Source organism: Martes martes (assembly GCF_963455335.1).
Source record: "Martes martes genome assembly, chromosome: 6".
Classification (NCBI taxonomy): Eukaryota; Metazoa; Chordata; class Mammalia; order Carnivora; family Mustelidae; genus Martes; species Martes martes.
This window is the reverse complement of record NC_137893.1, coordinates 7,395,995-7,420,161: the sequence shown is the minus strand read 5'-3', so window position 1 is coordinate 7,420,161 and position 24,167 is coordinate 7,395,995. Positions and strand designations below refer to the sequence as shown.

The window sequence follows — 24,167 nt, the reverse complement described above, 5'->3', positions numbered from 1 at the left end:
CATTTAGTCTTATATAATACCCAGTGCTCATTACTTCTAAATTGAGAGTCATAATTATGCTCCTGGGAGCAACTGGCCAGATAGTACGGCAGAAATCTCAGCAGGGACCCAGTAACTAAGACTGGCACAGAAGGCCTGTGCCCCTCTCGGAGGCCATAGATATTCATTTGGGATGGAGATCACAGCCGGCAGTGGCTTGAGCAAGGCTCTTCTAGTCTCTGGAAAGTTAATTTACCCACTGTGGGCCTTGAGGACTTTACCCTACTTCTTCATTGAAGGAAAATGGAAAAGCTGTGTTTTAAGCTAGCTCTGTGGAATGAGAGGTACAGAAATTCAGAGGAGCTGGTGAAACCTGTGACTTGGTCCCACTTCTTATGAGTTTTATAAGCCCCACTCTATGGTCCCAGAACGAAGACTGCAGAGGAGACATTTTCCAGTACAGTTAAGGTCCTTTACTGTAGGAATCATCATTACTTTCTAGATCATGGATTCTGCCTCCTACTATAAATTCATGGTCCCCTTTGAAGCTCTGCTGGAAGTTCGGAATCCTCATCCCAGAAGAATGCACGGATATAAATATACATAAAACATTGGGGGGAGTCACAAAATCCCAAAACCCCAACCACAGATCATACATTAGGAAGCCTTGAATCTCATCAGTGTAAAGGAAAGGAATAAAGAGGGAAATACTCAGAAAGTATAGAAGTGAGATATATCCTTATTTCTCAAAATTTAATGTGCATACGAATCAGTCAGGAATCTGTTTATAACGCAAATTCAGACTCAGAGGCTCAGAGAGTCTGCATTTCTAGCAAGCTCGCAGACAGCATCAGTCCCCATGAACCGCGTTTTGAGGAACAAGAATGTATACCCCACTTGCAGTCATGTGGGAAGATACAAATTTTGAAATTCAAAACTTCAGATGCGTTCGATTCCCGAGGAATGCGAAAATATCCCGCTAACATTAAATGTCCCATAGAGCCGCAGAGTGGTGAACATCTCATGTCCTTCCCAGCAAGACTTACTTGGAAGGAATATACCCATGAGCATGGGGGGTTTGGGAGTTCCAGGCTTGGCACTCGAGTCCAGACGTGGTCTGGGAAATCTTGCCCTCGTAATTTTCCCCACTGCAATGCATGCACTCCTCTGCACAGAACAGAAGACAAAAGGAGGAAGAAATACTGAAATGAATGAGTCACAGAAGAGTAAACCTAGCAATGTCTCAAACACCACCTGCGACTTGTTCGTTTGTCCTTTCCGGTAATCGCTTGGGAACGAAATTGGCTATAAAGTCTCTTCTAACACAATCCAAATTGTTGTTCCCTATTCCAATGGTAAAACCAGCGTGTTTTGGTCAGTACCTTCTGTTATAGTCATGACTTCATCCAGAAATTCCATAATGCTATCCTCAAACTGCGATGCGCTGGCCCTCGGTGGGTGGGAGGGGGATGGGGAGAAGGTGCATAAAGTCTCAGAAATCTGAGACTTCGATTGTCTTTGTTTCACTAGCAACCTTTAAAGATGTCTATGAAATCATTCTGATCATGAGGACGACAGCCTCCCAGGATTTCAGGGCTTGAGCTGTGGTTTGTGCCCACGACCTCCCTGGGGACCAAGACTCCCCTAAAGGGACAGCGCCCCTCTTCTCCGGGCTGTTGCCTTCTGCATATCTGTTACATGCAGTGAACTGCTGTCTGGAAGATGATCCGACTGCCGCTACATCGCTCTGCCTACCACATTGCCCTCACTTCCTCTCAGCACGTGGGCACGTTATCATCTCTCATCCCCACAAAAGGAGGGAGAAAATAAGACGTGGCGGTGGGGAGACCACAGTGACATAAGCTCCATTACGGCCCACGGTCATCATCGTTCTTTGTCCTCAGTTATTATTGCTAATCTCTTTCTATGCCTAACTGGTGAATTCAGCTTGGCTGTATGCACTTGGGGGGAGAGGAAACCAGGGTATCTACAGGGTTCTGTACTCTCTACAGTTTCAGGCATCCACAGGGGTCTCAGAACGTGTTCCCTGCAGATAACGGGGCACTCCTCTCCCGAGAAGCTTGCCTGGTATTTTTTTGCTTTCTTACATGATTTAAGAACTGCAACTTTGGTTTTGGAATTATTGGAATAACGCGGTGCAGCAGAGGAATAAATGATTTGAACTTTTGTAGGTACTAATAAAGGAAACTGAGGCGGATTGATACAAGCCTGTCCTCTTGTGTGGATTGAGGACCGGATGACCTCACAACAGCGAACACCAATAAGGCATCTGAGGTTGAAACAAAGATGGGAGACCTGAGCTGTCGTCTGTTGCAAACACTATCCACGCCGTCGCACAAATTCCACCCTCATCCTTCCCCTTTTCCACCAATAAATGTAGCAGAAAGTATGAAATGAAAAATTTTTTTCAATAGGAGGTGTTTAACGTTTTTAGGATTTACTCTCAAGGTACACTATTAAATTGGTTGGTTCGTGAAGACAATGTGTTGCTGGTTTAAAAACTGGTTCATTGGGCGCCTGAGTGGCTCAGTCAGTTCAGCATCTGCTTTCGGCTCAGGTCATGATCTCGGGGTCTGGGATGGAGCCCTGCATGGGGCTCCCTGCTCAACGGGAAGTCTGCTTCTCCCTCTGCCCCTGCTCCTCTGCCCTGCTCATGCTTTCATTCTCTCTCTCTCTCTGTCAAATAAACAAACAAAATCTTGAAAAATAAAAAATAAATTAAAAATAAAAACTGGTTCGTTGCTTAGCTTCAATGAAACAACAAAGTCTACCACATTAGATTCATACATTTATTTGCATTTTGTTGACTCTGTGGTTTCATTAAAAAAAAAATTATTAGAGAGAAAGGGGGGGGGGGTAGGGAAGCAGAGGGAGAGAAACTCCCAAGCAGGTTCCCTACTGAGTGCAGAGCCTGACGCAGGGCTCGATCTCAGGACCCTGAGCCAAAACCAAGAGTTTGCCAGATGCTCAACTGACCTGCACCGCCCAGGTGCCCTGATTTGGTGGTTTCATTAACTACTGAATTACAAGTCTTGTTTCTGGCTTTATGCCATGTAAGAACTTTAAGCCTAAGAAATTATATCTAGAATTTGTATCTAATTGATTTGTAAATATCAATGTAACATTTTAATGAAATAAAATTAAGTTCAAAAAGGAGGGGGGTCTGAGCAAATTTTCGGTCTTTTCTAAGAGGTATATACCTCACACGATTTTGTCAAACATGTCCACTAGTTGGTTTTTAACGGTATCTCTGTATGGGAATCACTTTACAGCAAATTACAGATAAAGAGCAGATGTGCAAGCAGTTTCTAGAGGCGCGCCTGACCTTCACACTCTGGAATGTTGCAGTAGTCGAACCTCTGGTCTGGGTCTGTGGTGTAGCACCAGGGCCCCTTCTCGTCGTTGTCAGGGTTCCTGCAGTAGTTCTCCTCCAGCCCCTCCGTGGGGAACTTCTGGGGCGTGAAGCTGTGAAGGACGGCAAAGAATCCCTCACTATCTAGTGGACCCCCGAACAGCATGGGTGGGAGCTGTGTGGCTCCAGTACAGGTGGATTTTTTACAATAAATACGGTACGGCGTTGTAATGTTTTTCTCTCTTCCCTGTGATTTTCTCAGGAATATTGTCTTTTCTCTAGCTTACTTGATTCTAAGAACACAGCGCAGAATGCAGGAAACATGCAAAATGTGTGTTCGTTGACCAGTATGGTCTCAGGAAGTCTGTCAGTAAAGAGTCTGCTATTAGTGGTTAAGTGTGGGGTGGGGGGAGTCAAAAACCATACACGGATTTTCAATGGCACAGGGGGTCAGCGGCCCTAATCCCATGTTGTTCAAGGGTCAAATGTATTTGAAAGATCAGTATGTTGGTGGGTATTATGGAAGGCACGGATTGCATGGAGCACTGGGAGTGGTGCATAAACAATGAATTCTGGAACACTGAAAAGAAATAAAATAAAATAAAATAAAATGTAAAATAAAAACAGTATGTTATTAGGATAAGAGGCTATTTCCATGAGGTTCATGCATTTCTGCTCTGATTTCTGGTTCTCTGCTGGCAGGTAGCTACTCGTCCAGTAGCTAGTATTACGCTTATTACGATATGGACAGCAGAGTCTTAGAGGTAGAGCTAAAGGGTTTTTATGGACAGTCACGAGAAATACAAAGGCCTCAAAAGCCTGCCAACTTCTTGATTCCTTCCAAACACCTGCTCTTGTCAGTTGCCCTTCTCCATGTAAAAATGGTCGCAGTTAATGCCATTGGGTCTGTGTGACTCTGCACTGGGCAATACTGGAAACTTTCTACACCCCCTCTCATTTAGCCTTAGCAAAATCCCTACTGGGAAGACCTTATTATCCCTATTTTAAGGATGAGAACATTGGGGCCCAATGTCCAACAGAATTTATCTTGCCTCAGTGCAAATACCAAGAAAGTAACATCTCAAGTTGAATCCATCTGACTGATTCTGTATGTGTGGGGTAGGTAGAGGTAACTCACTTCCAGTTCTAGAAATGAGTTGCTGTGCAGAGATAAAATTCCATCAAAAGCCTGAGACTTAGAATCCAGACGGCAGATTTCATTTCTGTGCCTCGATGACCTGGGTTTGTAAAGTGCACTTCTCAGGACCTCAATGTCCTCCTCTGCGGGGTCGAGACGGCCTCGACTGTCTCTAGAGCACGTGACACTCCATGATTTGGAGTGCCATTTGGTTTCATCGTTTTTCCTCTGTAAGCTCTGTGTGTTGGGAATACTTTATCTGCCCATCTCATAGAGATAATAAAGGCAATTTGACGGGGGAGGGGTTAGCAGACACTAACTTCCTACTTGATGAGCACTGTCACTGATAATGCAATGCTATCCTGCAGGAAAGCAGAAAATAATTAATAGGCAAGTTGCGAGATCATCTGGTGTTCATCCGGTTTTCCTTCATATTCTATCTGCTCCTTTGCAAAGGTCTCAATGAAAGGAAATGGGATCATTCTTATCACAGGTGAACACAGAGATCGAAGTCTTACTTAGGTTTGTGTGGAGAACTGTCACTCCATTTTTGACAGGTCACGCCATCCTTCGTTTTGGACATCGTCCCTCTGTAGGTCTTCCCATTCCCGGTCTTGCACTCTGAAAGATAGACTGAAGGCGGATCCACACGGTGGGCAAGCCCTCCCCAAGAACCACCACGAAGAAGCTTTGCACTGCTCGGTCATGTTGAAGGGACTCGCAGAGGAGACACCATTTTCCCAATCTCCCGAAAGACAGTCTTCTGCGTCTCCCATCTGAGAAGGGCTGCCGTTCACTGAGCTACTGGGGCTATTATTTATTTATTCAAAGCTACAGCCCTTCTGTGTACCAGGTACTGTGCTGGGTGCGGGAGACACACGGAGACTAGAACGGAGGCCCTACCCTCAAGGAGCTTATATTCTAGTGGACTCAGAGGGGCTGGCAGGTCACCTGGTGTGAAACGAGGTAACCTCACAGTGACGTACCTAACAGAGAAAACAAACAGTGTGAGGACGGAGTGAAGGGGGATGGGATGGGGGCTTTTCAGCAGACTTTTCAGAGGTGGAAAGAGATCCAAGCCATGTCTACTTTTTGAGGCTCTCGGTATTTTAAATACGAAAAACTGCCGAACAGAGTTACACACTTTAAATGTGGACAGTCGACACGCTCAGCTAGCCTCCACTTAGCCAACTCACTGGTTAGCCAAGAGGCTCCAACCTATTTTTAAAATACACGGTCTGATGCTCACCTGTGTCCCACATGTGGTAAGGTAGACACCCGGGGCTGGCAGGTCACACTTTCCAGTGTGCCCCCCAACTTCTGTCCCCACCAGGCGGGGTTTATGTTTACAAGAGTCAACTATTTTCATCGTCAAAACTTTTTATACAGCTATAGTAGATTAAAGATGACCTAAACTGAGAAATGAATGTGAAAAAAATTGCTTAAAAAAAAAAAAAAACCAAGATGAATGCTGTTAAGGACTTGAAGACCTGAAGTGTTTTAAAAGGCTATCAAGTCCATTGAAGGTAATCCAGTTATACAGTTGGCTATAGAATTTTGGGTGGGAAATCCTAAAAATACAAAGATTTTTTTTTAAGATTTTTTTTAAATTTATTTATTTGACAGATAGAGAACACAAGTAAGGAGAGAGGCAGGCAGAGAGAGAGGAAGGGAAGCAAGCTCCCCGCTGAGCAGAGAGCCCCATGTGGGGCTTGATCCCAGGACCCTGGGATCATGACCTGAGCCGAAGACAGTGGCTTTAACCCACTGAGCCACCCAGGCGCCCCCAAAGATATTTTTATAGTCAGATTAATAGATGTTTCTAGAATTTGCTCCGCTTCAAAGAGAAGGAAATCAATTCTAGACAACGCACACAGAGCATTGCTGATGCAAGGAATGCCCCAGATAACAGCTGTCGGTGGCCCCATATTCAAAGAAAGCAGCCTCCACATAAAAGGGGCCAATGTAAATTGCATTTCCTATGAGAACGTAAAATATTTAAGGTATATGTGTGTCATCTTTCATGATTTCCCACCTTAGTCAAGTGTTTTAATTCATCGATCAATTACCTGGGGAGACTTCCTCTAACACACCAAGAGCAAACAAATGCTTTTAACCCTAGACTATGTATAAAGACTGCAAGTGTGGGGCGCCTGGGTGGCTCAGTGGGTTAAAGCCTCTGCCTTCAGCTCAGGTCATGATCCCAGGGTCCTGGGATCGAGCCCCACATCGGGCTCTCTGCTCAGCAGGAAGCCTGCTTCCTCTCTCTCTCTGCCTGCCTCTCTGCCTACTTGTGATCTCTCTCTGTCAAATAAATAAATAAAATCTTTTTTTTTTAAAGAGTTAAAAAAAAAAAAAAAGACTGCAAGTGTGTCTTCACTGAGACAGATCATTCCACTAGATGCATTACACAGATCAGAAGTGTAAATTCAAAGTACTTTGGAGGCCCAGGGGTCAGGGGAGGCTTTTCAAAGAAGGAAATGCTTGAGTTGAGATGTGGGAGATGAGAACAGAAGAGGGGGCTTGGCAGCGGTGTGTGTGCCTGAAATGTGGGAGGAACGCACGCAACCCCAGCGTAGAGAAGCCTCGTGAACCCAGCAGATGGGGTGGGCTTAAACAACACAGGCCCCCGTAGCGTTCGGTTAAGTATCTGGATTTTATTCTAAGGGCACAAGGGGTTGAAAACAGGGCAGTTACGGCCCACTGGCTAACGTGGCCCGGCCAGTGACGGTGACCACTGAGACCACAGTGATGGCAGCAATGGCCACACAGGCCAGGAGCAGACGTTGATGGAGCTAACATGGAGCATCCCTAGAAAAACCCAGGCAGGTAATTTAGCAGCGGGTCGATGGGCCACGGTAAAGAAGCGAGCGCCACAGAATGGCTGACTTTTGACTTTTTACCTCTCTTCTGTTTGTATGTACCCACCAGAGTTTACATAACCTTTTGATCCTTTCCTTCACCTTGAAAACAAGCAACTACCCGACTGTTCAAACTAAGCCCGGTGGTCACCCCCCTGTTCTTTCTGGTTAACAATTTACAAATGGTTTATTCAAATGTTAGCACTTTGCAGGGAAAATCGCACCAGCACCCCCCCCCCCTTTTCAATCCAGTAGGTAACCCTATATAACTCATTCTTTGCTTTTTGTAAAAATGAGTAACTCCGACAGATAAACTTTTGAGTTGCTCTGTGCTTGAATCTCAAGAATCGGGGATAAACAGTGATAAGAGGAGGAGGACGGCAGGCGCTCAGTTAATTCCACCTCAGAAGATGGATTTTAACACTGGAAATGTTAAAAAATGAAAGTAAGGACTTTGTCTATATCCAAATGTTACTGGAGGACTTAAGACACCTCCGTTTTTCTATTTCCGCAGGCTTCGGTCCAGAAGCTAGGGCCCAGGGACCATGGTCTCTGCAGCCAAAAAGCAAGATCCTGGGAACACTTAGATTCCCCTATCCTCAAAAATAAAATAAGATACTGACTATCATATTTTCTGGGCCCTAGAGGTACATGTGACTTTGTTAGTCCAATCCCTTCCTTTTTAAACCAAGAAGGATGAAATCTGAAAGGTGCAGTCGTATCCTCAACTTGACAGATGGGATTAGAGACCAAATCTCATCCTGAGTCTGAATTCCACCACAGGACTGGCCTCCCTTCTCTGGTCTGATAAGCTACACAGACAAAAGAGGATGTGGGAGGAGAGGAGAAAGCCGAACGGAAGGGGGAAGGGTGGGGAGGAAAAGAAAAAGGACGGGTCCCGGGGAGGAGGAGGAGGAGAAAGAAAACACTGTACCCACTTTTCTTTTCGAATAAAACCACATCTCTCATCCTTAAGATTGCAGACGACTTGCTGTTTTCAGCCATGATCACACATTGTTGCTCTTTGCTGTGATACTGGAATGACCTGCAGAAGAAAATCGGGAAACCCCCCAAAAATGTTTTCTGCCATTTAAGGAAAGTAGACTTCTGTTAATAATTAAGAGACTCCAAAGATAACTGTACCTCTTGATGGGTCAAGGAGTTTGGAATGGTTACTTCCGTTAAATTTGGCCCAGTCGAGGAAGTGCTGGAAAAGGATGCCTGGACAGGTCGTTCCTCATTTCCTTCTACCTTCACCTTCTCCTCCACCAAATGTTCTCTCTTTCTGTTTCAACTACTTTGCTCTTTCTTCACTTATGTGCTAGAATATTTGCTTTTGTGTTGGGAAGAAGCAACTCTGATTGCTTTGAACCCTTTTCCAAGATGGTCTACATTGACTTCTGGTCTCCTAGAATTTCCCTTTCCTATAAAGTCCCCTTGACTTTAGCCTCTACATGTCATCTCCTCTCCTCTCACCTCACCCCGCCTTGCCCATCCCCCTGGTCCCGCTGTGAACATGCATCTGGCATTCAAAGCCATCCACGACTGTCTTTCCAGCCCCATCTCCTCCATGAGCCCTTTTGTAACTGATGTAGTCCCCGGTCCTGTTCACAGGGCCACGTGGCTTCCTGGGCCCAGAATGCCTCCCGCCTTGTCAGTACATGACACTCACCCTTCCAAGCCCTGCTCAGTGCCTCCCCCTCCCCAGGCCTTCTCCAGCCCTCTCAACCCTTCGGAATTACTCTTTCCTCTGAATCTTTGTAGAGCACATATGACTATGTCACTTACTGACACCTTGCACCGCATGTGTTTTTTTTTAATTTTTTACATTTTATCCAACTTCTGTGACTACACCATAAATACAAAGAGGCGAGTGCTGGACCTTGCAACTATACAACGACCTGCCATCTACGGACAGAGATAATATATATCCTGTATGTTGGGTCACTGTGTCTCTGCTTCTTTGTTCCTTAGGCTGGGACACCCGGTCACAAGGATCCTCATTAAATATTTACCGATGATGATGTCAAAAACCAGCGCTTAGAATGGCAGCTGGTGATGTCATGTGTACAGATAACAGCCTTTGGGGGCATTTTTTCTGAAGGGGATGCGGGTAAACTCTAACAACCCACTGTTCCTATGGCTTCCGATCCGGGGAGCAGACACGGATCCCCAACTCCAATCCCATGAAATGCCTCTCTTGCCTCTTAAATGCTCTTTTCGTTAATAAATCCCGGGGCGAACTTCTCGTTACCAAACAGCAGTGTCTCCAATGGCAACATTTCTGCCAGTGAGCAGCCCCGGAGAGCATACCTGCAAATGAACTCGGTCTCCTCCTCACACTTGCCCGCACATTCCTGTACGCTCCCCGCCCACAGCTGCTTCTTGGTGAGGCTGAGCACGGACGCCCCCTGCGTGTTCACGTAGTCGTCCAGGGGGTCTCCACGACCTGCAAGTGGAGGATAGAGTAGGACAACTGGCTGAGATTCATCAACACCGCTGCTCGGTCAGCAGGCCGTTGAAATCCTCTCTGTGCTGTACATTCACCATATAAAATTTGCTGCTTTCCTGGAGAGCAGAACGGGTGTCGCGAGTAAAACCGTTGAGTCAAGACAACAGTTCTGCTCGGAGGTGGCGCTGTATTACAAGGGCAAGTGGACCGACGGATTAATCGATTAGGATTATTTAACAACTTCCGTAACTACGTTCGTGGCCATGAAACCTTAAATAAGAATAAATTTATTGGCTGTGGCTTGCGACGCCGCGACAGAACAGCTAGAAGCCACCAGCGGCCCCCGTGTCCGCCATTGCTGATGTTGATTTGTCCAACCTTGGCTATAAACCCAACTTGGAGGCCATGACCTGACTGCCAACAGTATAAGCTTCGGCTGTGACTGTTTCTTAAGCTGATGTGACGTTCTCTGAATGGTTCCACCATGAGATATAAAAATGTTGGTGAGTTGCAGGCCTGGAGATGCGGCCTCCCTAATTTTAGTGACTGTCCCAGGGTGAGAGGCCAGAAGAGGTTAATGAAGACAGCGAAGCTGCCTGACGTTTGCCTAAATGGGATTAGGCAACATGGCAGCCTTGACCACCGCCAGGGGAGTGGTGCGGACCCAAGCCAGGCTGAGCGGGTTGGAGAGTCACAGGGGAAGCCTGTGGAGCCACGTGAGAAGACGAGCCTTCAGGAGCCTCGCTGGGAAAGCAGCTCTTCCCAGACGGCATGTGCAGTCAAGGAATTTTTTTTTTTTAAAGATGAGACATTCGGGAGCATGTTTAGATACTGATGAAAATTATCCAGTAGGAAGGATCATTAGGGGTCAGCCCCTCATTCGCAGAAAGCGCGTCCTACCCACCTGGAAACACATGGCGCACAGGCCAACGCAGAGACTAGTCTTCTCCGGGAGGCCGCGCGCCCTTCCCCCGGCTATTTGTCCTCCCCCACTTAAACATACTCCAAACCCAAAGGGGGTTCTTTAACAGGAAGTTGGCTGCTGTAATTTAAATTTAAGGTACCAGAAAGCATTAGAAAAAGATTTCAAAAGATTATGGAGAAGTAGAGGTTTTAGACCCAGGCCCACGCCTTCATCCCGTATTTCCCCCCATTTGAACTCTCATTTCCAAGAAGAGGTGTACTTGGGTAAATTCTATAGATCAGGATGTGATTTAAAAAACAAACACGGTGTGGGGGGGGGCGCGCATCTAGGTGGCTCAGTGGATTAAAATGTCTGCCTCTGGCTCAGGGCCTGACAGGACTGAGCTCTGAGTGGGGCTCCCTGCTCAGCGGGGAGTCTGCTTCTCCCTCTCCCTTTACCCCTCCCTTGCTTGTGCTCTCTGTCAAATACATACATATGTACACACAAACAGGCATACAATCTTTAAAAAAAAAAAAATGGCAAACAGTAACTCTGGAAAATATATCCTACAAAGACTTAGAGTTTCTGAAGAGTTCTTAGAAAGTTGAGGCGGCTAAGGTAGAAATGATACCAAGGCAAGAAGATTTCCATTTATATCCCCCTTTAAGTAAGCTTCCTTTGATTATGTTATTATATTTCACAGCAAAAAGCTGCTGAGAGGGGCGCCTGGGGGGCTCCGTGGGTTAAGCCTCTGCCTTCGGCTCAGGTCATGATCTCAGGGTCCTGGGATCGAGCCCCGCATCGGGCTCTCTGCTCAGCGGGGAGCCTGCTTCCCCCCTCTCTCTCTGCCTGTCTCTTTGCCTACTTGTGATCTCTGCCTGTCAAAATAAATAAATAAAATATTTTAAATTAAAAAAAAAAAAAAGGCTGCTGAGACCACCTTAGGAGCTGATATCCCAAAGAAATATCCCCAAAGAGAATACATTTTTTTTTATTTGGTGCTCAAAAAGTTCCCCCGCATTATTTTCTTTTCTTCAACATGAGGGCTCGGTGACAGTTGAGTTCCTACAGTGTACTGGTTGACCAAGAAATATTAAACATATCGTTTTAGTAAGAAATTATTTTTAGGGCACCTGGGTAACTCAGTCGGTTATCTGCCTTTGGCTCAGGTCATGATCCTGGGGTTCTGGGATCAAGCCCCATATTGGGTTCCCTGCTCCTCCCCCTCCCCCACCTCACTAATGTTTTTTCTCTCTTTCTCAAATAAATAAATAAAACCTTTAAAAAAAGAAAAGTATTTTTATATTTGAAGCCCAATGTAGATGTATGTAGCTACCAAAACATATGTATTACATTAATAATGTGGGTTTATTACCATGGTGTGTACATTTACACCCACAATCATGCACTTGCAAAAAAAAAAAAAAAAAAAAAAAGCCTTAGTGGTTTATGAAACTACGGAGAACAGTTGTAAAAGGATTTATTTTTTTCCTTTCACCAGTCACGTCTGTGCCCTGGAAAGATGAAACTCATCCACAGAAAGAGTAAATGCCTTCCTTTCAAAAAGAGCTTATAAAAGTCTCCCCCTTTGGCAAAAAAACTATGTTAATCCTGTAGCAGAAGAGTCTGGCCTCCCATCCTGGTGTGAGTCACTGGGTCAGCTCAGCATTCCGGATCCCATTGTCCATAGGCTAACACAGAGTACACATACCACCCCCCCACCTCCGCAACTATGGGCCACCACTTCCCGCAGAAATCTCTGTGCAATCCTCCGCTCTCTGTTTTCTTTGGTATTTCTTGAAATGGCTCTGCTGACTTCAAATATATTTAACTCTACTTTAAAGTACAGCTTACAAGATTTTATCTGGCAATTTATAAACTGAATTTCAGGTATCCATACATTGCTTATGGGAAGGGTTACCAGCATCCTGTATGATTCCATTCAGATGAAATGTCCAAAAGAGACAAATCAGAGACAGAAAGTAGCCTGGTGACTGCCAGGAGGAGGCGGGGATGCAGGTGGGGGAGGGGTGTGGAGTTTCATTCCAGGGTAATGAAAATGCTCAGAATGCATTGTGTTGATGATGGCACAACTCTGCAGACCAGTGCTATGTACGCTTGAAATGGGTGAACTGTATGTGAATTACATCTCCATAAAGCTGTCAAAACACCACACAAAACTCTAAGGACATGTTTAGAATATTTTAAAGGAAGTTTAAACAAAGTTGAAAACGGAGAAGAGCACCAGATTCCTTCCAGAAAAGTTCTGGTTTAAATCCTGCTATCTTCACTTCCTGGATTTGGGAGTTTGGTCAAAAGAGAAGTAACCCAATTTTCCTAAGGATGGATTTCCTCCTCTTTAAAAGGGGGTGAAGATATTCACTTACCTACTATATCAGCTGAATAAGCAAGTATTACCTAAGGACACACACTCACACGTGTATAAAAATGTGCCCAGCTTTTCCAAAGCACTACGTGAAGGTTTCTGGAATTCCTATATGCATACATCATTGGGCAATCGATGCGTGTGGTTTCTCCAAGCATAAGGACTAAACCTAGACATATGGAAGGCTCACGTCAAGCCTCATCAGGCAAGGAACCTCCAGACACTGGCCAGAGAATGCAAAGAAATGTTTCACGGCTTTCATCTGAAAGTGAAGAGACCACGACATGCTAACGAAAATGGTCTCTGTTAACGGAACTGAGCGCCAGGCAAGGGCGCCCCCAACTTTTTGGGTTGCTAGCTCTGCAGACTATTGTTTCAACTACAACAGTCTCTGGCAGGCAACCTTGTCGATTTAAAAGGTCATTCATCATTTCCCCTGCCCACTGGTCTTTATCACGCATGAGGAAATCAAGCTCAGTTCTTAAGTAATTTTTCTTTCTTTTTTTCTTAATGTTTATTTTTTTTATAAGATTTTATTTATTTATTTGAGAGACAGTGAGAGGGAGAGAGAAAGGTGGGGGGCATGAGCAGGGAGGAGCAGCAGAAGGAGAGGGAGAAGCAGGCTCCCCGCTGGGCAGGGAGCCTGACTCGGGACTCTGAGCCAAAGGCAGATGCTTAACTGACTGAGCCACCCAGGCACCCCCTTAAAGAATTTTTCAATCATATATGTAGATTTTGATTAGGGACGCTCGTGAATCAAAAGCTAATTTAAACCAACTGCACAGAAAGCCATCATGTTATCTATTTTTAGGACATCGCTAGGAAAAACATTTTAATTAAAATTTTTTAAAAATCCTATGTCTTACCTGATTTCAGAAATAAAAGAAGTAGAAGCAGCACTTCCTTATGTTCCATTTTGGGACTAGCCAGCGGTGCCCAGAAAACTCAGCGTCCCAGTCCCGAGATGTTATTGACTTACCTGAGAGAAAACACATCCACAAATAAGATAATCACAGGGAGTTAATTATTTTCTGAGACGCCCATTGCCAGTGCGCTCTGAAGGGTTCAAACATTACCTCGGCCGGCGGATCTTACAAAATCCCCATCTGTAATAGATGCTGGGAAGTGGTGAAAGCAGGCCCGCCCCTCACTGCCCCAGGCTGCCTGCTGTATTTCCCCTGGTTCTTCCGCCCCATCATCCTCTGCTACCCACTTTTCATCGTCCGCTACCCACTTTTCATCGTCCACTACCACCCACTTTTCATCGTCCACTACCCACTTTTCATCGTCCACTACCACCGTCCACTACCGCCCACTTTTCATCATCCACTACCACCCACTTTTCATCGTCCACTACCACCGTCCACTACCACCCACTTTTCATCGTCCACTACCACCCACTTTTCATCGTCCACTACCCACTTTTCCTTCTCCATCTGGTTTCCTTCCTCTCCTTCTTCTCTGGCTTTAGGTAAAAAGGAAAAACAGAAAAATCACACTAATAGCCAAACTTTGCTGAGAACTTGTCGTTCAACAAGCAATATTAATATTTCCACTTTAATGAGGGGACTTGGGCTAAAAAAGTTCAACTGTGGAGGTTACTCAGCCACCAATGGTTGAGACCCTGTAGGCCTTAGATTATAAGCATAAGCCAGGGCTCTGTCGTTCACATCCTCACATCCTACCAAACAACGTAGAAATTACTAGAGAGTTTAAACACTTTATTATTATCAAAATGTCTTTATGTCCAATGGACTTACATGTTTTCCATAATTATAAATTATGTTTTAAAAATATTGGTCTTTTCCCCAAATAAATTCACAGTGTGTTACATTCTCACTCTCAGAAAATAAAGCAAGAGGGGCAAAATTGGGTTTGAAGAGTCTGTGTGAAGTTTAATTGTTGGTTCTGTACTTTTCCTCTGACTTAAGGCCACAATCACCAGGTTATTACACACTTGGAAACTATTTTAGGGTTCAAAAATATTTAGGAGTAGTTCAGTGGATTCTATTTTACTTGCAAAATAAGAACAAGAAACACTCCTCTCTCTAGGCTATGAAATTTCTTTCTATAAATTAACTAGCAAAGTGTCGAGGTCAGCACCAAGCCTCCAACATAATTTCCTGGGATGAAAAGGCACTGTGCGGAATTCTCAAGAGCAAATTCTCTTCTCAGAGAACAAGACGGTGGCCTATTGTGAGCAGCAGGGATGAGTTAATCACGTTTTCTGGTTTTCTACTGATCCTAGGTTTCTTCTCTCCTCAAAGTCTCCTCCCTCACCTCTCCCTGTCCCCAGTGGCCTGGTGCTATAGGGGACACAGTGTAGAAGCAAGTTGAGGAGTCAAAACTGAGAAGACTCTTTTTCTTAAAATATTCAAAAGGTCTTTTAGGGGGATTATGTTGATGTTTGAGAAAGTTCTTTGGGGGGAAAAAACAGATTTTACCAATACATGATGCTTTCCATATGCATTTATTTCTATTTAAAATATTTTACTAGTGGGGCACATGGGTGGCACAGCTGGTTAAGCATTCAACTCTAGATCTCTGCTCAGGTCTTGATCTCACAGTTGGGAAGCATACTTAAAAATAAATTAATTGATTGATTAATTAAATGGTAAAGTATTTTAGTCCTGCGTCATGCATGAAGCATCTCAGGAACAGTGTGATCAGAAATTCTATATCCATGCAATGTTCCTTTTCCTGTTTTATTGCTTAATTTGGGTCGTGGTGGTAGGCATTTTGCCCCCTTTCCTCCCTGAAGCTTTTAGGACTATTTGATTCTGCAAAGGTTATCTTGGGAATCAGGTTGCCCTGCTATGGCCTCGTGACTACACATTCTTCACCCTCTTTGTAATACATTGGCACCGTGAGAGCACAGAGAGACATGATGCAGAGTCAGGCGCGTGTGCCAACAGACACTGTCGTGTGTAAGGGGAAGGGCCCAGAGGAACGTATGGCGCAAGTGTATACTGGAGTGGGGGCATGGAGACCTCCATTAGGGCGTGGCCCTCCATGATTTAGCTCCAGGGGCAGAGGGTAGGCATGAAGCAATGGACTATTCTAGATTGTTCACAGGAACCCACAACGGCACTCTTGGACAGATGTCAGGCCTTGGCTTTGCCCAACGCTGTGAAGAGAATTCAAAGGAAGTCATTTTCCACTTGAAGCAGTGGCTAAAACTGAGGAAAGAACTAAAGAGAGATCATCTCTGCACAGTGTCAGCAGGTTGAACAGCTTTTGAGATGCGGGTTCTCACTGGGTTCTACTCATTGAGTACTTACTGACCAACCTACTGTGTGTTGGATTCCTTTGAGATTATATAAAAGGTACATAGCACTGTCTCTACCTAAAGGAACTCCAGGAAACTTCTGGATCTAAGATTTCTGAAGGTGTCTCCTGCACTCTGTAGCCAACAATAAGGACATCAGGGTAAGATGGACGATGACGCTAACTTCCTTAGCTCCGCCCAGCATGGGACAGGCTGCTGAGACCTATATGGGTTCCCTCAGGAAGGGAAGAATTAGCACCTTCCCTCCAGGTACTTAAATGGCGAGTTCCTTGCAAGTCCCTTAGAGGTAAGTTATGAACACCCCGCGAAGACTACCTCACCAGGAGAGTGAGGCAGAGGTCCCCTCTCCGTACCACCTGCACCCACCTTGTCTGAAGGGGAAGCTGCGACCAGGTCACAACTTCCCAGGTGACATGTTTCCACAATGCGTGAACCTTATTTGCTGGCCTAACTTTTGCACCTGTCACCTTTCCCTACTGACTGTCCCCTTTCCTCCAACCCCGGCAGAGTTCCTCACAGCCCAGGCTTTCCCCTCTAGGACCTGTCATTCTAAGACAGCTCATTCCTTTACCGTGACCATCTCTGAGTATCCCCAATAAGACCATGTATTTCAAAATGAAACTAGCCCCAAATTAATGAATCCATTTAGGGTTCAAACGAAGTCTGCCTTCAGGGTTGCAAGGGTTCTAAGCAGTTTTTCTTTGCCCTTGACGTCAGTTTGCAGACTGCATTTACTGTGTGAATTTAGTAGGGAAGATCACCTTGAAAACACGGCCTCATTAACCTGACAGCGGTGTTCATTTTTGTATCTGACCTTTCTTTCAAATTTGTTAGCCTTTGTTCCTTAGTCTCTGGGACTGTGGAATGAGATCCTTATCAGCTCTCAGGCCTGCCGGTAAAGAGACAGCGGGGCTGCTCAGTTAGCACAGGGGTTAAACTGTAACCGGTCCGGGCGCACTTTCTAAGTAAGACCTGACTCACTCATTCAGTGTTAAGCAAGGTGATATTTTCTTAATTGAGTTGTGCTTGCAGAAATCAAGATGCTTATTCATTTTTGAAAAACAAATGAGTCTTTATCAGATGCAGAAAAGAAAATAGTAACTCTCAGATCATTTTCCAGCCCACACCGAGTCAGCACTAGGACTCCCCAGAGACTCAGGCAAGCGTCCTTTCCGCTCTGAGGTCCAGATTCACTGCAGATCAGACGGAGAGAGAAACCAGATCGTCTTTCCATCTTCAACATTCATGGTTGTCTAAGTGAATCGTCACAAAAGTCTTCTTTTATAGTCCTTGCAAGGAACAAGACCTGTAGAAAACATTAAAATATTTTAGGAAAAAATGAGTATATAAAAAAAACTGGTGATATCTGAGCAAGGTCTGTGGACGAGTTCATTACACTGTACAGACAGCAGTTTCCTGGTATTGATAATGAACTTTGGCTCTGTTACGTTTTTACCTTTGGAGGAGCTGGGTGATGGGTAATGGGGATACCAAACCTCTTAGCATTATTTTTGTAACTTCTTATGTGTTTATAATTATTTCAAAATAAAAAATAAAAGTATCTATCTATATATGCATATATGTATATATTAGTATATATGTTGATATATTTGTATATATGGGTATATATTTTGTGTGTACGTGTATATACTTGTCTATATGTGTACATATTTGGATGCCCACGCATACATATTTCGGTATGTATGTATATATTTGGATATATGTGTATATATTTGGACATACATGTATATATTTAAGAGAACTCAGGGTGATGTAGGTGCTTCCATAATATTAGAAAGTACTCCTGAAATATAGAAACTTGTCCAGGGAGAATCTAAAGCTTTAGAGTTTCTAAGTAAGAGTGCAGAGCTCAGCCTCTGGCTGATTTCTGTGGTGGGGGGAAGCCTGAGTGGGATGGGAAGGGCCCCCTCCACCACCTTCACTACCCCCTCCTCCAAGGTCAGACAATTATTATGGCCTGACTGAGCTCCAGGACCGCAGCAGCCCTCCCTGCCTGTGGGTTTCAAAGGCAGAGGCTGGAGGAGTCTAGCCTCCCAGGTGCTCAAGGGACTGCCGCCATCTCCGCACACAAGCAAAACACCACCCAGCGAGGACCCCACATAATGACACCTCCGTCGTCTCTCTCTGCCCCCCAACTTCACAGTCTGGCAGAGGCGAGGCGTGAGAAGGTCCTCTAGTGAAGCCTGGAGTTGGGGCGGAGGGTTTGGTTTCCACAAAAAGGGAAGTTGCTCTGTGCAATCCTCCTGGGTCGAAGCCTTTCCCGTGTCCGCAGTGTTCAAGGCTGTGCCGAGAGCAGGCCAAACGAGGGAAGGAGACAGGAGCCCCGCTGTCAGGGAGTTGTCCACTTAATGGACATGGGGCCAATGTGCAGCTGTAAGTTGGATCGTGGAGCAGTGTGGTGAGTGCTCAGACCCGCTGAGGTCCAGTTTCCCTGGAGCAGGCAGAGCGACGCCTTGCCTCGTCTTCAAGTGTGAGCTCACACTTCCCAGAGGGAGTGACATCCAGGACAAGTAGGAGGGATGAGAAGTGAGGAGAAGGAACAACTGTGCCAAGTACTAGAGGCAAGAAGTCCAGGCAGCTGAAAGTAATTTAGGCTGGAAGGGGGAACTGGTGGGTAATTGAGTTGGGGTCCAATCCTGCTGGCCTCTTATACAGTGCAAGTGTTCCAGCAGACAGCTATAGGATTTGTTTTATTTTATTTTATTATTTTAGTCACCATACGGAAATTCATTAGTTTTTGATGTAGTGTTCCATGATTCATTGTTTGTGTATAACACCCAGTGCTCCGTGCAATACGTGCCCTCCTTAAAATACCCATCATTGGGCTCGCCCAGCCCCCCAGTCCCCTCCCCTCCAAAACCCTCAGTTTGTCTCCCGGAGTCTGTAGTCTCTCATGGTTCGTCTCCCACTCCGATTCCCCCCCTTCATTTTTCCCTTCCTTCTCCCAATGTCCTCCATGCTATTCCTTATGTTCCACGTATAAGTGAAACCATATGATTATTGACTGTCTCTGCTTGATTTATCTCATTTAGCCTAATGTCCTCCAGTCCTGTCCATGTTGATACAAAAGTTGGGTATTCATCCTTTCTGATGGCTGCGTAATACTCCATTGTGTATATGGACCACATCTTTATCCATTCATCCGTCAAAGGGCACCTCAGCTCTTTCCACAGTTTGGCTATCGTGGCCATTGCTGCTATAAACATTGGGGTGCATATAGCCCTTCTTTTCACTACATCTGTATCTTGGGGGTAAATACCCAGTAGTGCAATAGCTGGGTCATAGGGTAGTTCTACGCTATAGGGTTTTAGATTGGGAGAGTGGCACCCTCCTTCTGCCGGCGGCATGGCAAAGGGTTGTGAGAAGCATGGGGCCTGAAGGGGGGACAGTGGTCTCAAAGAAGGCAACAGAGATAGAGAAAAGCAAACGGATTCGGGAGATGATTAGAAAGCAGAATGGAAGGGATTTTGTGACTGATTGACTGAGTCTGGGTATGAAGTGGAGGCTGGTGCTGCATTTCTGTCCTGGGCATCCGGCAGACAGTAGTACCGTTGGTTGAGAAGGCACACGGAGCCGAGAACGAGACGAGTTTGTTCAGACATGCTGTGTCTGGGAACTTGTGAAAGTCTAGGGGGAAATTTCCTGAAGTAACAGGGTATTTGGGTGAAGAGCAGGCGTTGTCAAACTTTGCCCCCCCCACCCTCCCCCCGCCCCCCGCAGCCTCCTGTTTCTGTAAATAATGTGACATTGATTGACAAAAGGCCACGCCCACCACTTGGCGCTTGGCTACCGCCTCATTCGCATAACAAGGAGAGAGCCAGAAGAGGCTGGAAAAGCCAGGCTGGAGACGTAGCGTCTGGGGTTGCAAAGCCAATACAGGGGGCATCGACACGAGGGGGAGGGGAGAGGGCTGAGAGAGCCTGAAAGATGAAAGTGGGCCTGGACGGACCCCGGAAACTCACGAATACCCAGAGGTAGAGACATCTCTCCAGGCTTCCAGGACCGGTTAGCTGGAGAGGAGATGGGACCCGAGGTTCCGAGAAGCCCAGGGAAGGGAGGGGTTTTAACGGTGGGCGTGGCCAACAGGGCAGAGCTCCATGGTCCGGCCCCCTCCCCATGAAGTTCACTCTGTCCGCTGCTGCTGCCACCAGATGGTAAGAAACCCAGGAAAATGGCATATTTTTATCAAATTCATGAGCCACCTCTGTAATACTCTTTCCCTAACATGTTTGGCTGTGTATTTTTTTATTGAATCCTCATACAATAAAGGTTTTGGGACATCAGATTCTATGACAGAATAGAAAAATAAATCTTCTCTCCCTTGCATTTTATAATTGATACACTGTAAAAGTTTCCCTTCCATAGCCTATTACTCGTAAGAAAAGATAAATTTTCAGGATGACAGTCAAATTTGGGAAAGCCTCTGTCATACTATTTTTATGTATGAGCTGTAAGATCTGGAATAATTCCCACAGATGTCTTCTAACTTTGTGCATTTCAAATCCACATATCATGTACATGTTGTCATGACACAATCCATGGTCCCAAACATTCCTGTTGCAACACCGAACCCGCACAGTGGTTGTTTGGAATATTCTGGAAACTGTTTACACTGGGGCAGCTGGTACTAACATACACAGAAGTGACTCCACAGCACACAAATACACCACACTGAGCCCAAATTAAATAAACCCCAATTAAGTTTGTCTTAGCCGAATCCCCAAAAATGCCCACAGCCACTCATGCCATTTAACTTGAGGAGATAGAGGGGAGGCTGGGGTGGAAAGAGACAGAAATTTTACCAATTGCGGCTAAAATATCTTACTTTTGGAAATTTCACAAAAGCATGTGATCACATGAATACATTGCTAGGGCCCTTCCAGAGCCTCCTAGGGGTCTGCTAGAATTATTTATTGCTGTGGAATGAATCACCCCCCACTAAACATGGCATTTCACAGTAAGAGCAATTACTTTTATGATGTCTTACAATTATGTAAGTTGGCTGGGCTTGGCCTGGTGGTCCTCTTACTTGGGGTCTCTCCGACATTGCAGTCAGATGGTGGCTAGGACTAGAGTCATCTCAGCAGTGCCCTCACTCCCACGTCTTGTAGTGCATCCTGCCCATCACTGGGACCACATCTGGGACTATGGGCCAGAACACCCGCAGCTTCTCCATGTATCCTGGGCTTCCTGCCTGTGGGGTCACTGGGTTCCCAGAGAATCAGGCAGAAGTTTTATCTCCTTTATGACCTAGCCTGGAAAGTCACATGTGTCACCACCACCATGGTCACAGGTCTGCCCAGACACAAGCTGAGAACACATAGACCCCATCTGTCAATGGGAGAAGTGTCCACCTCACACCATAAGAAGAGCACATGTGATGGGCAGTCCTGTCGCCACCATCTTGGAAAACACAGTTTGCAGCAGGGGCCCACAGAAGTATGGGACCCTGCAGCTTGAGCTGTGTTGGTTTCACTGTCAATCTGGATCTATTTACTTGTGTTCCCTAATTCAGCTCTTTCTATAGCGTATCAAAAATAATTTGCTAAAACTCTTCCCTCTCCCACCTAGACACAGATCAAATATTTACAGTTTGCCCAAGTGGCTCCAAGCATATCTGCTTCTATTGAAGATAAGGCTAGAGATTTGTCCTCACCCACCCCCTGCTAGTGATGTCAAAACACCCCAATATCCCCGTGTCTTTGTTAGGTAAAGGGGCTTGTTTACTTATCCTGAGTGGCCCGCAGAGAGTAAGCTCCAATCCGCATGATCAGTGCCATCACACAAAGAAAGGGAGGCTTCTGCTCCTTGAGAAGAGAACACCCCCCCACACACACCCATCACATTAAGTCAAGGATATAAGAACACAAAGTTTCTTGGGGGATCCAAGTGTTCCAATTTTTTTTTAAAGATTTTATTTATTTATTTGACAGACAAAGATCACAAGTAGGCAGAGAGGCAGGCAGAGAGAGAGGGAGGAAGCAGGCTCCCTGCTGAGCAGAGAGCCCGATGGTGGGCTCAATCCCAGGACCCTGGGATCATGACCCGAGCTGAAGGCAGAGGCTTTAACCCACTGAGCCACCCAGGCGCCCCCAAAGTGTTGCAATCTTTAATTGTCATAAATATGAAACCCTTTTGCAAAGCATCCTGAAGTATGTGCTTCGGGCACTGCTCAGGGTTGGCGTGGACTTCCGGCATTAGCTCCTTATTCTGTCTGGAATCACAAGTCTCTCCAGCCTGACATCACAGTGTTGGGGTAGAGTAGATCTTTGGTATATGTTCTTCCCCCCACCCTTACAGTACATTCTCTCTCGGGCATCCTGAGTGGTTTCCCGCAAATTGGTCACCCCTTGACATCCTTGAACGTCAACAGGTGTTAGAGTGTAGACATCCCAGTATTTTTCTCCCAGGCAGCTCCTCTGTCTCCAGGTTCATCCGGGAGGTGAAGACAGGGCAGGAGGGTCTCCCAGCTCTCCATGCATATTTAAGCCCCGTTGTAGATCCCTTGAAGGAGACCCAAACTCTCTTCTCTCTCCAGTGCTGTTGGAGCGCCAACTCCTACCCAACCTAAATGTCCCTTCATAAGGATAAGGACTGAAAAATGTTCATTGAGCTTAGCGACAAGAGGGTCAGCAGAGTGGTGGGAGCGGAAGCCAGGCCATCGCTGACGCATGGGTGGCAGAGGAATCGGAAACAACACGCAGACAGCTCTTTCAGGAACTGGGGGGTTGCGGGGGGAGGGATGTGGGGTGGGAGGTGGAGGGAGCCGCGGGGAGAAGGCCTCATTGCAGGGCTGAAGGGAGAGCATGTGGGTGACGAGGAGGCCAGAACAGATGGCCCTGACTGGACGTGCCAGAAGAGGCCGGGAGCCCGGACCCGGCCGAGGGAGAAGCCGGATCTGGTGATGGGGAGTTTGCCGACCTGGTTCAGGAAGCAGAGTGCGCTCCTTCAGGGCCCTTGTTCCTTCCCAGAGGAGAAGGACTATGAAGGGGACAGGCTGAGGCAGAAGATGAGAGGAGGTTGGGAAGCCTTGAGCCAATCCATAAGGAGGCTCATGGAGAGGGACCCTGGGCTGGCCACCCGCAGATGCGGTCTGGACTCTGGAGCCCGCAACCCCTCTCGCTTCTCAGGAGGATGTGGCCTAGCCTGTTTGGATCACATCATCAGGGGTGCCACGGGCAGACCAATTTTTGGTTTCCAGCACGTTCCTCCCCGCTGGAAACACCTCCTGGGCCTGCCTGAGCTGCTCTGAATCTGGGTTGGGGGAGTGGAAGCAGCTCAGAGGAAAGTGACAGTGAGTCTGGGTTTGTGTGGTTGGCAGGAGTGACAATGATTTAGTTTGCTCATGACGATGCTTTTAAAAGCTGTGTTTGGCTCTCCTCGGGACTCACCGATGGGCCTGGCCCTCGAAAGCAACTGAGCAGTGAGTCCTGGTTAGAGCCGAAGCAGGTGAGCAGCGAGGAGGGAGGGACGATAAGGGTGGAAAATCAGATTGGGGTCCGATGAGCACGCTGGGTGTTTGCTAAATACTGTGAGTAAAAGGAAAGGCCCTGACTTGAGGTACATTGCGCCACACACTTGGGGAGCTCCGGGTTCCTCGGAAAAGAAAAGGCTGCTATGTGTGGAGAAAAGGAGGGAGAGTCCTTCCTTTTCTAGGCTCATCTGACCTTCATAAAAGATTAGTTTCTTGGGGGCGTGGTCTTAGAGCATGCATCAGAAAGTAGTTCCCTGGATTTTTAAAGAACCCTTTTCTGAGTCACTCCA

At 46.2% G+C, this 24,167-nt stretch overlaps 1 protein-coding gene across 2 annotated transcripts in view; it reads right to left on the bottom strand.

The window, feature by feature from the left end:
* The window catches only part of PLG (plasminogen), a 37,517-nt gene extending 23,445 nt beyond the window's left edge, over positions 1-14,072 (bottom strand). Inside the window, exons 1-6 of one of the 2 annotated variants that reach the window (XM_080805711.1) lie at positions 13,960-14,072; positions 9,665-9,800; positions 8,290-8,396; positions 5,009-5,123; positions 3,326-3,465; positions 1,026-1,146 (exon numbers count right to left, since the gene is read on the bottom strand). In XM_080805711.1, the coding sequence (XP_080661837.1) occupies positions 1,026-1,146; positions 3,326-3,465; positions 5,009-5,123; positions 8,290-8,396; positions 9,665-9,800; positions 13,960-14,008 (668 nt within the window). In that variant the 5' untranslated portion in view covers positions 14,009-14,072. The remainder of the gene's footprint in view (positions 1-1,025; positions 1,147-3,325; positions 3,466-5,008; positions 5,124-8,289; positions 8,397-9,664; positions 9,801-13,959) is intronic. The other variant, XM_080805712.1, reaches the window with a different exon arrangement.
* Positions 14,073-24,167: the final 10,095 nt, after the last annotated feature.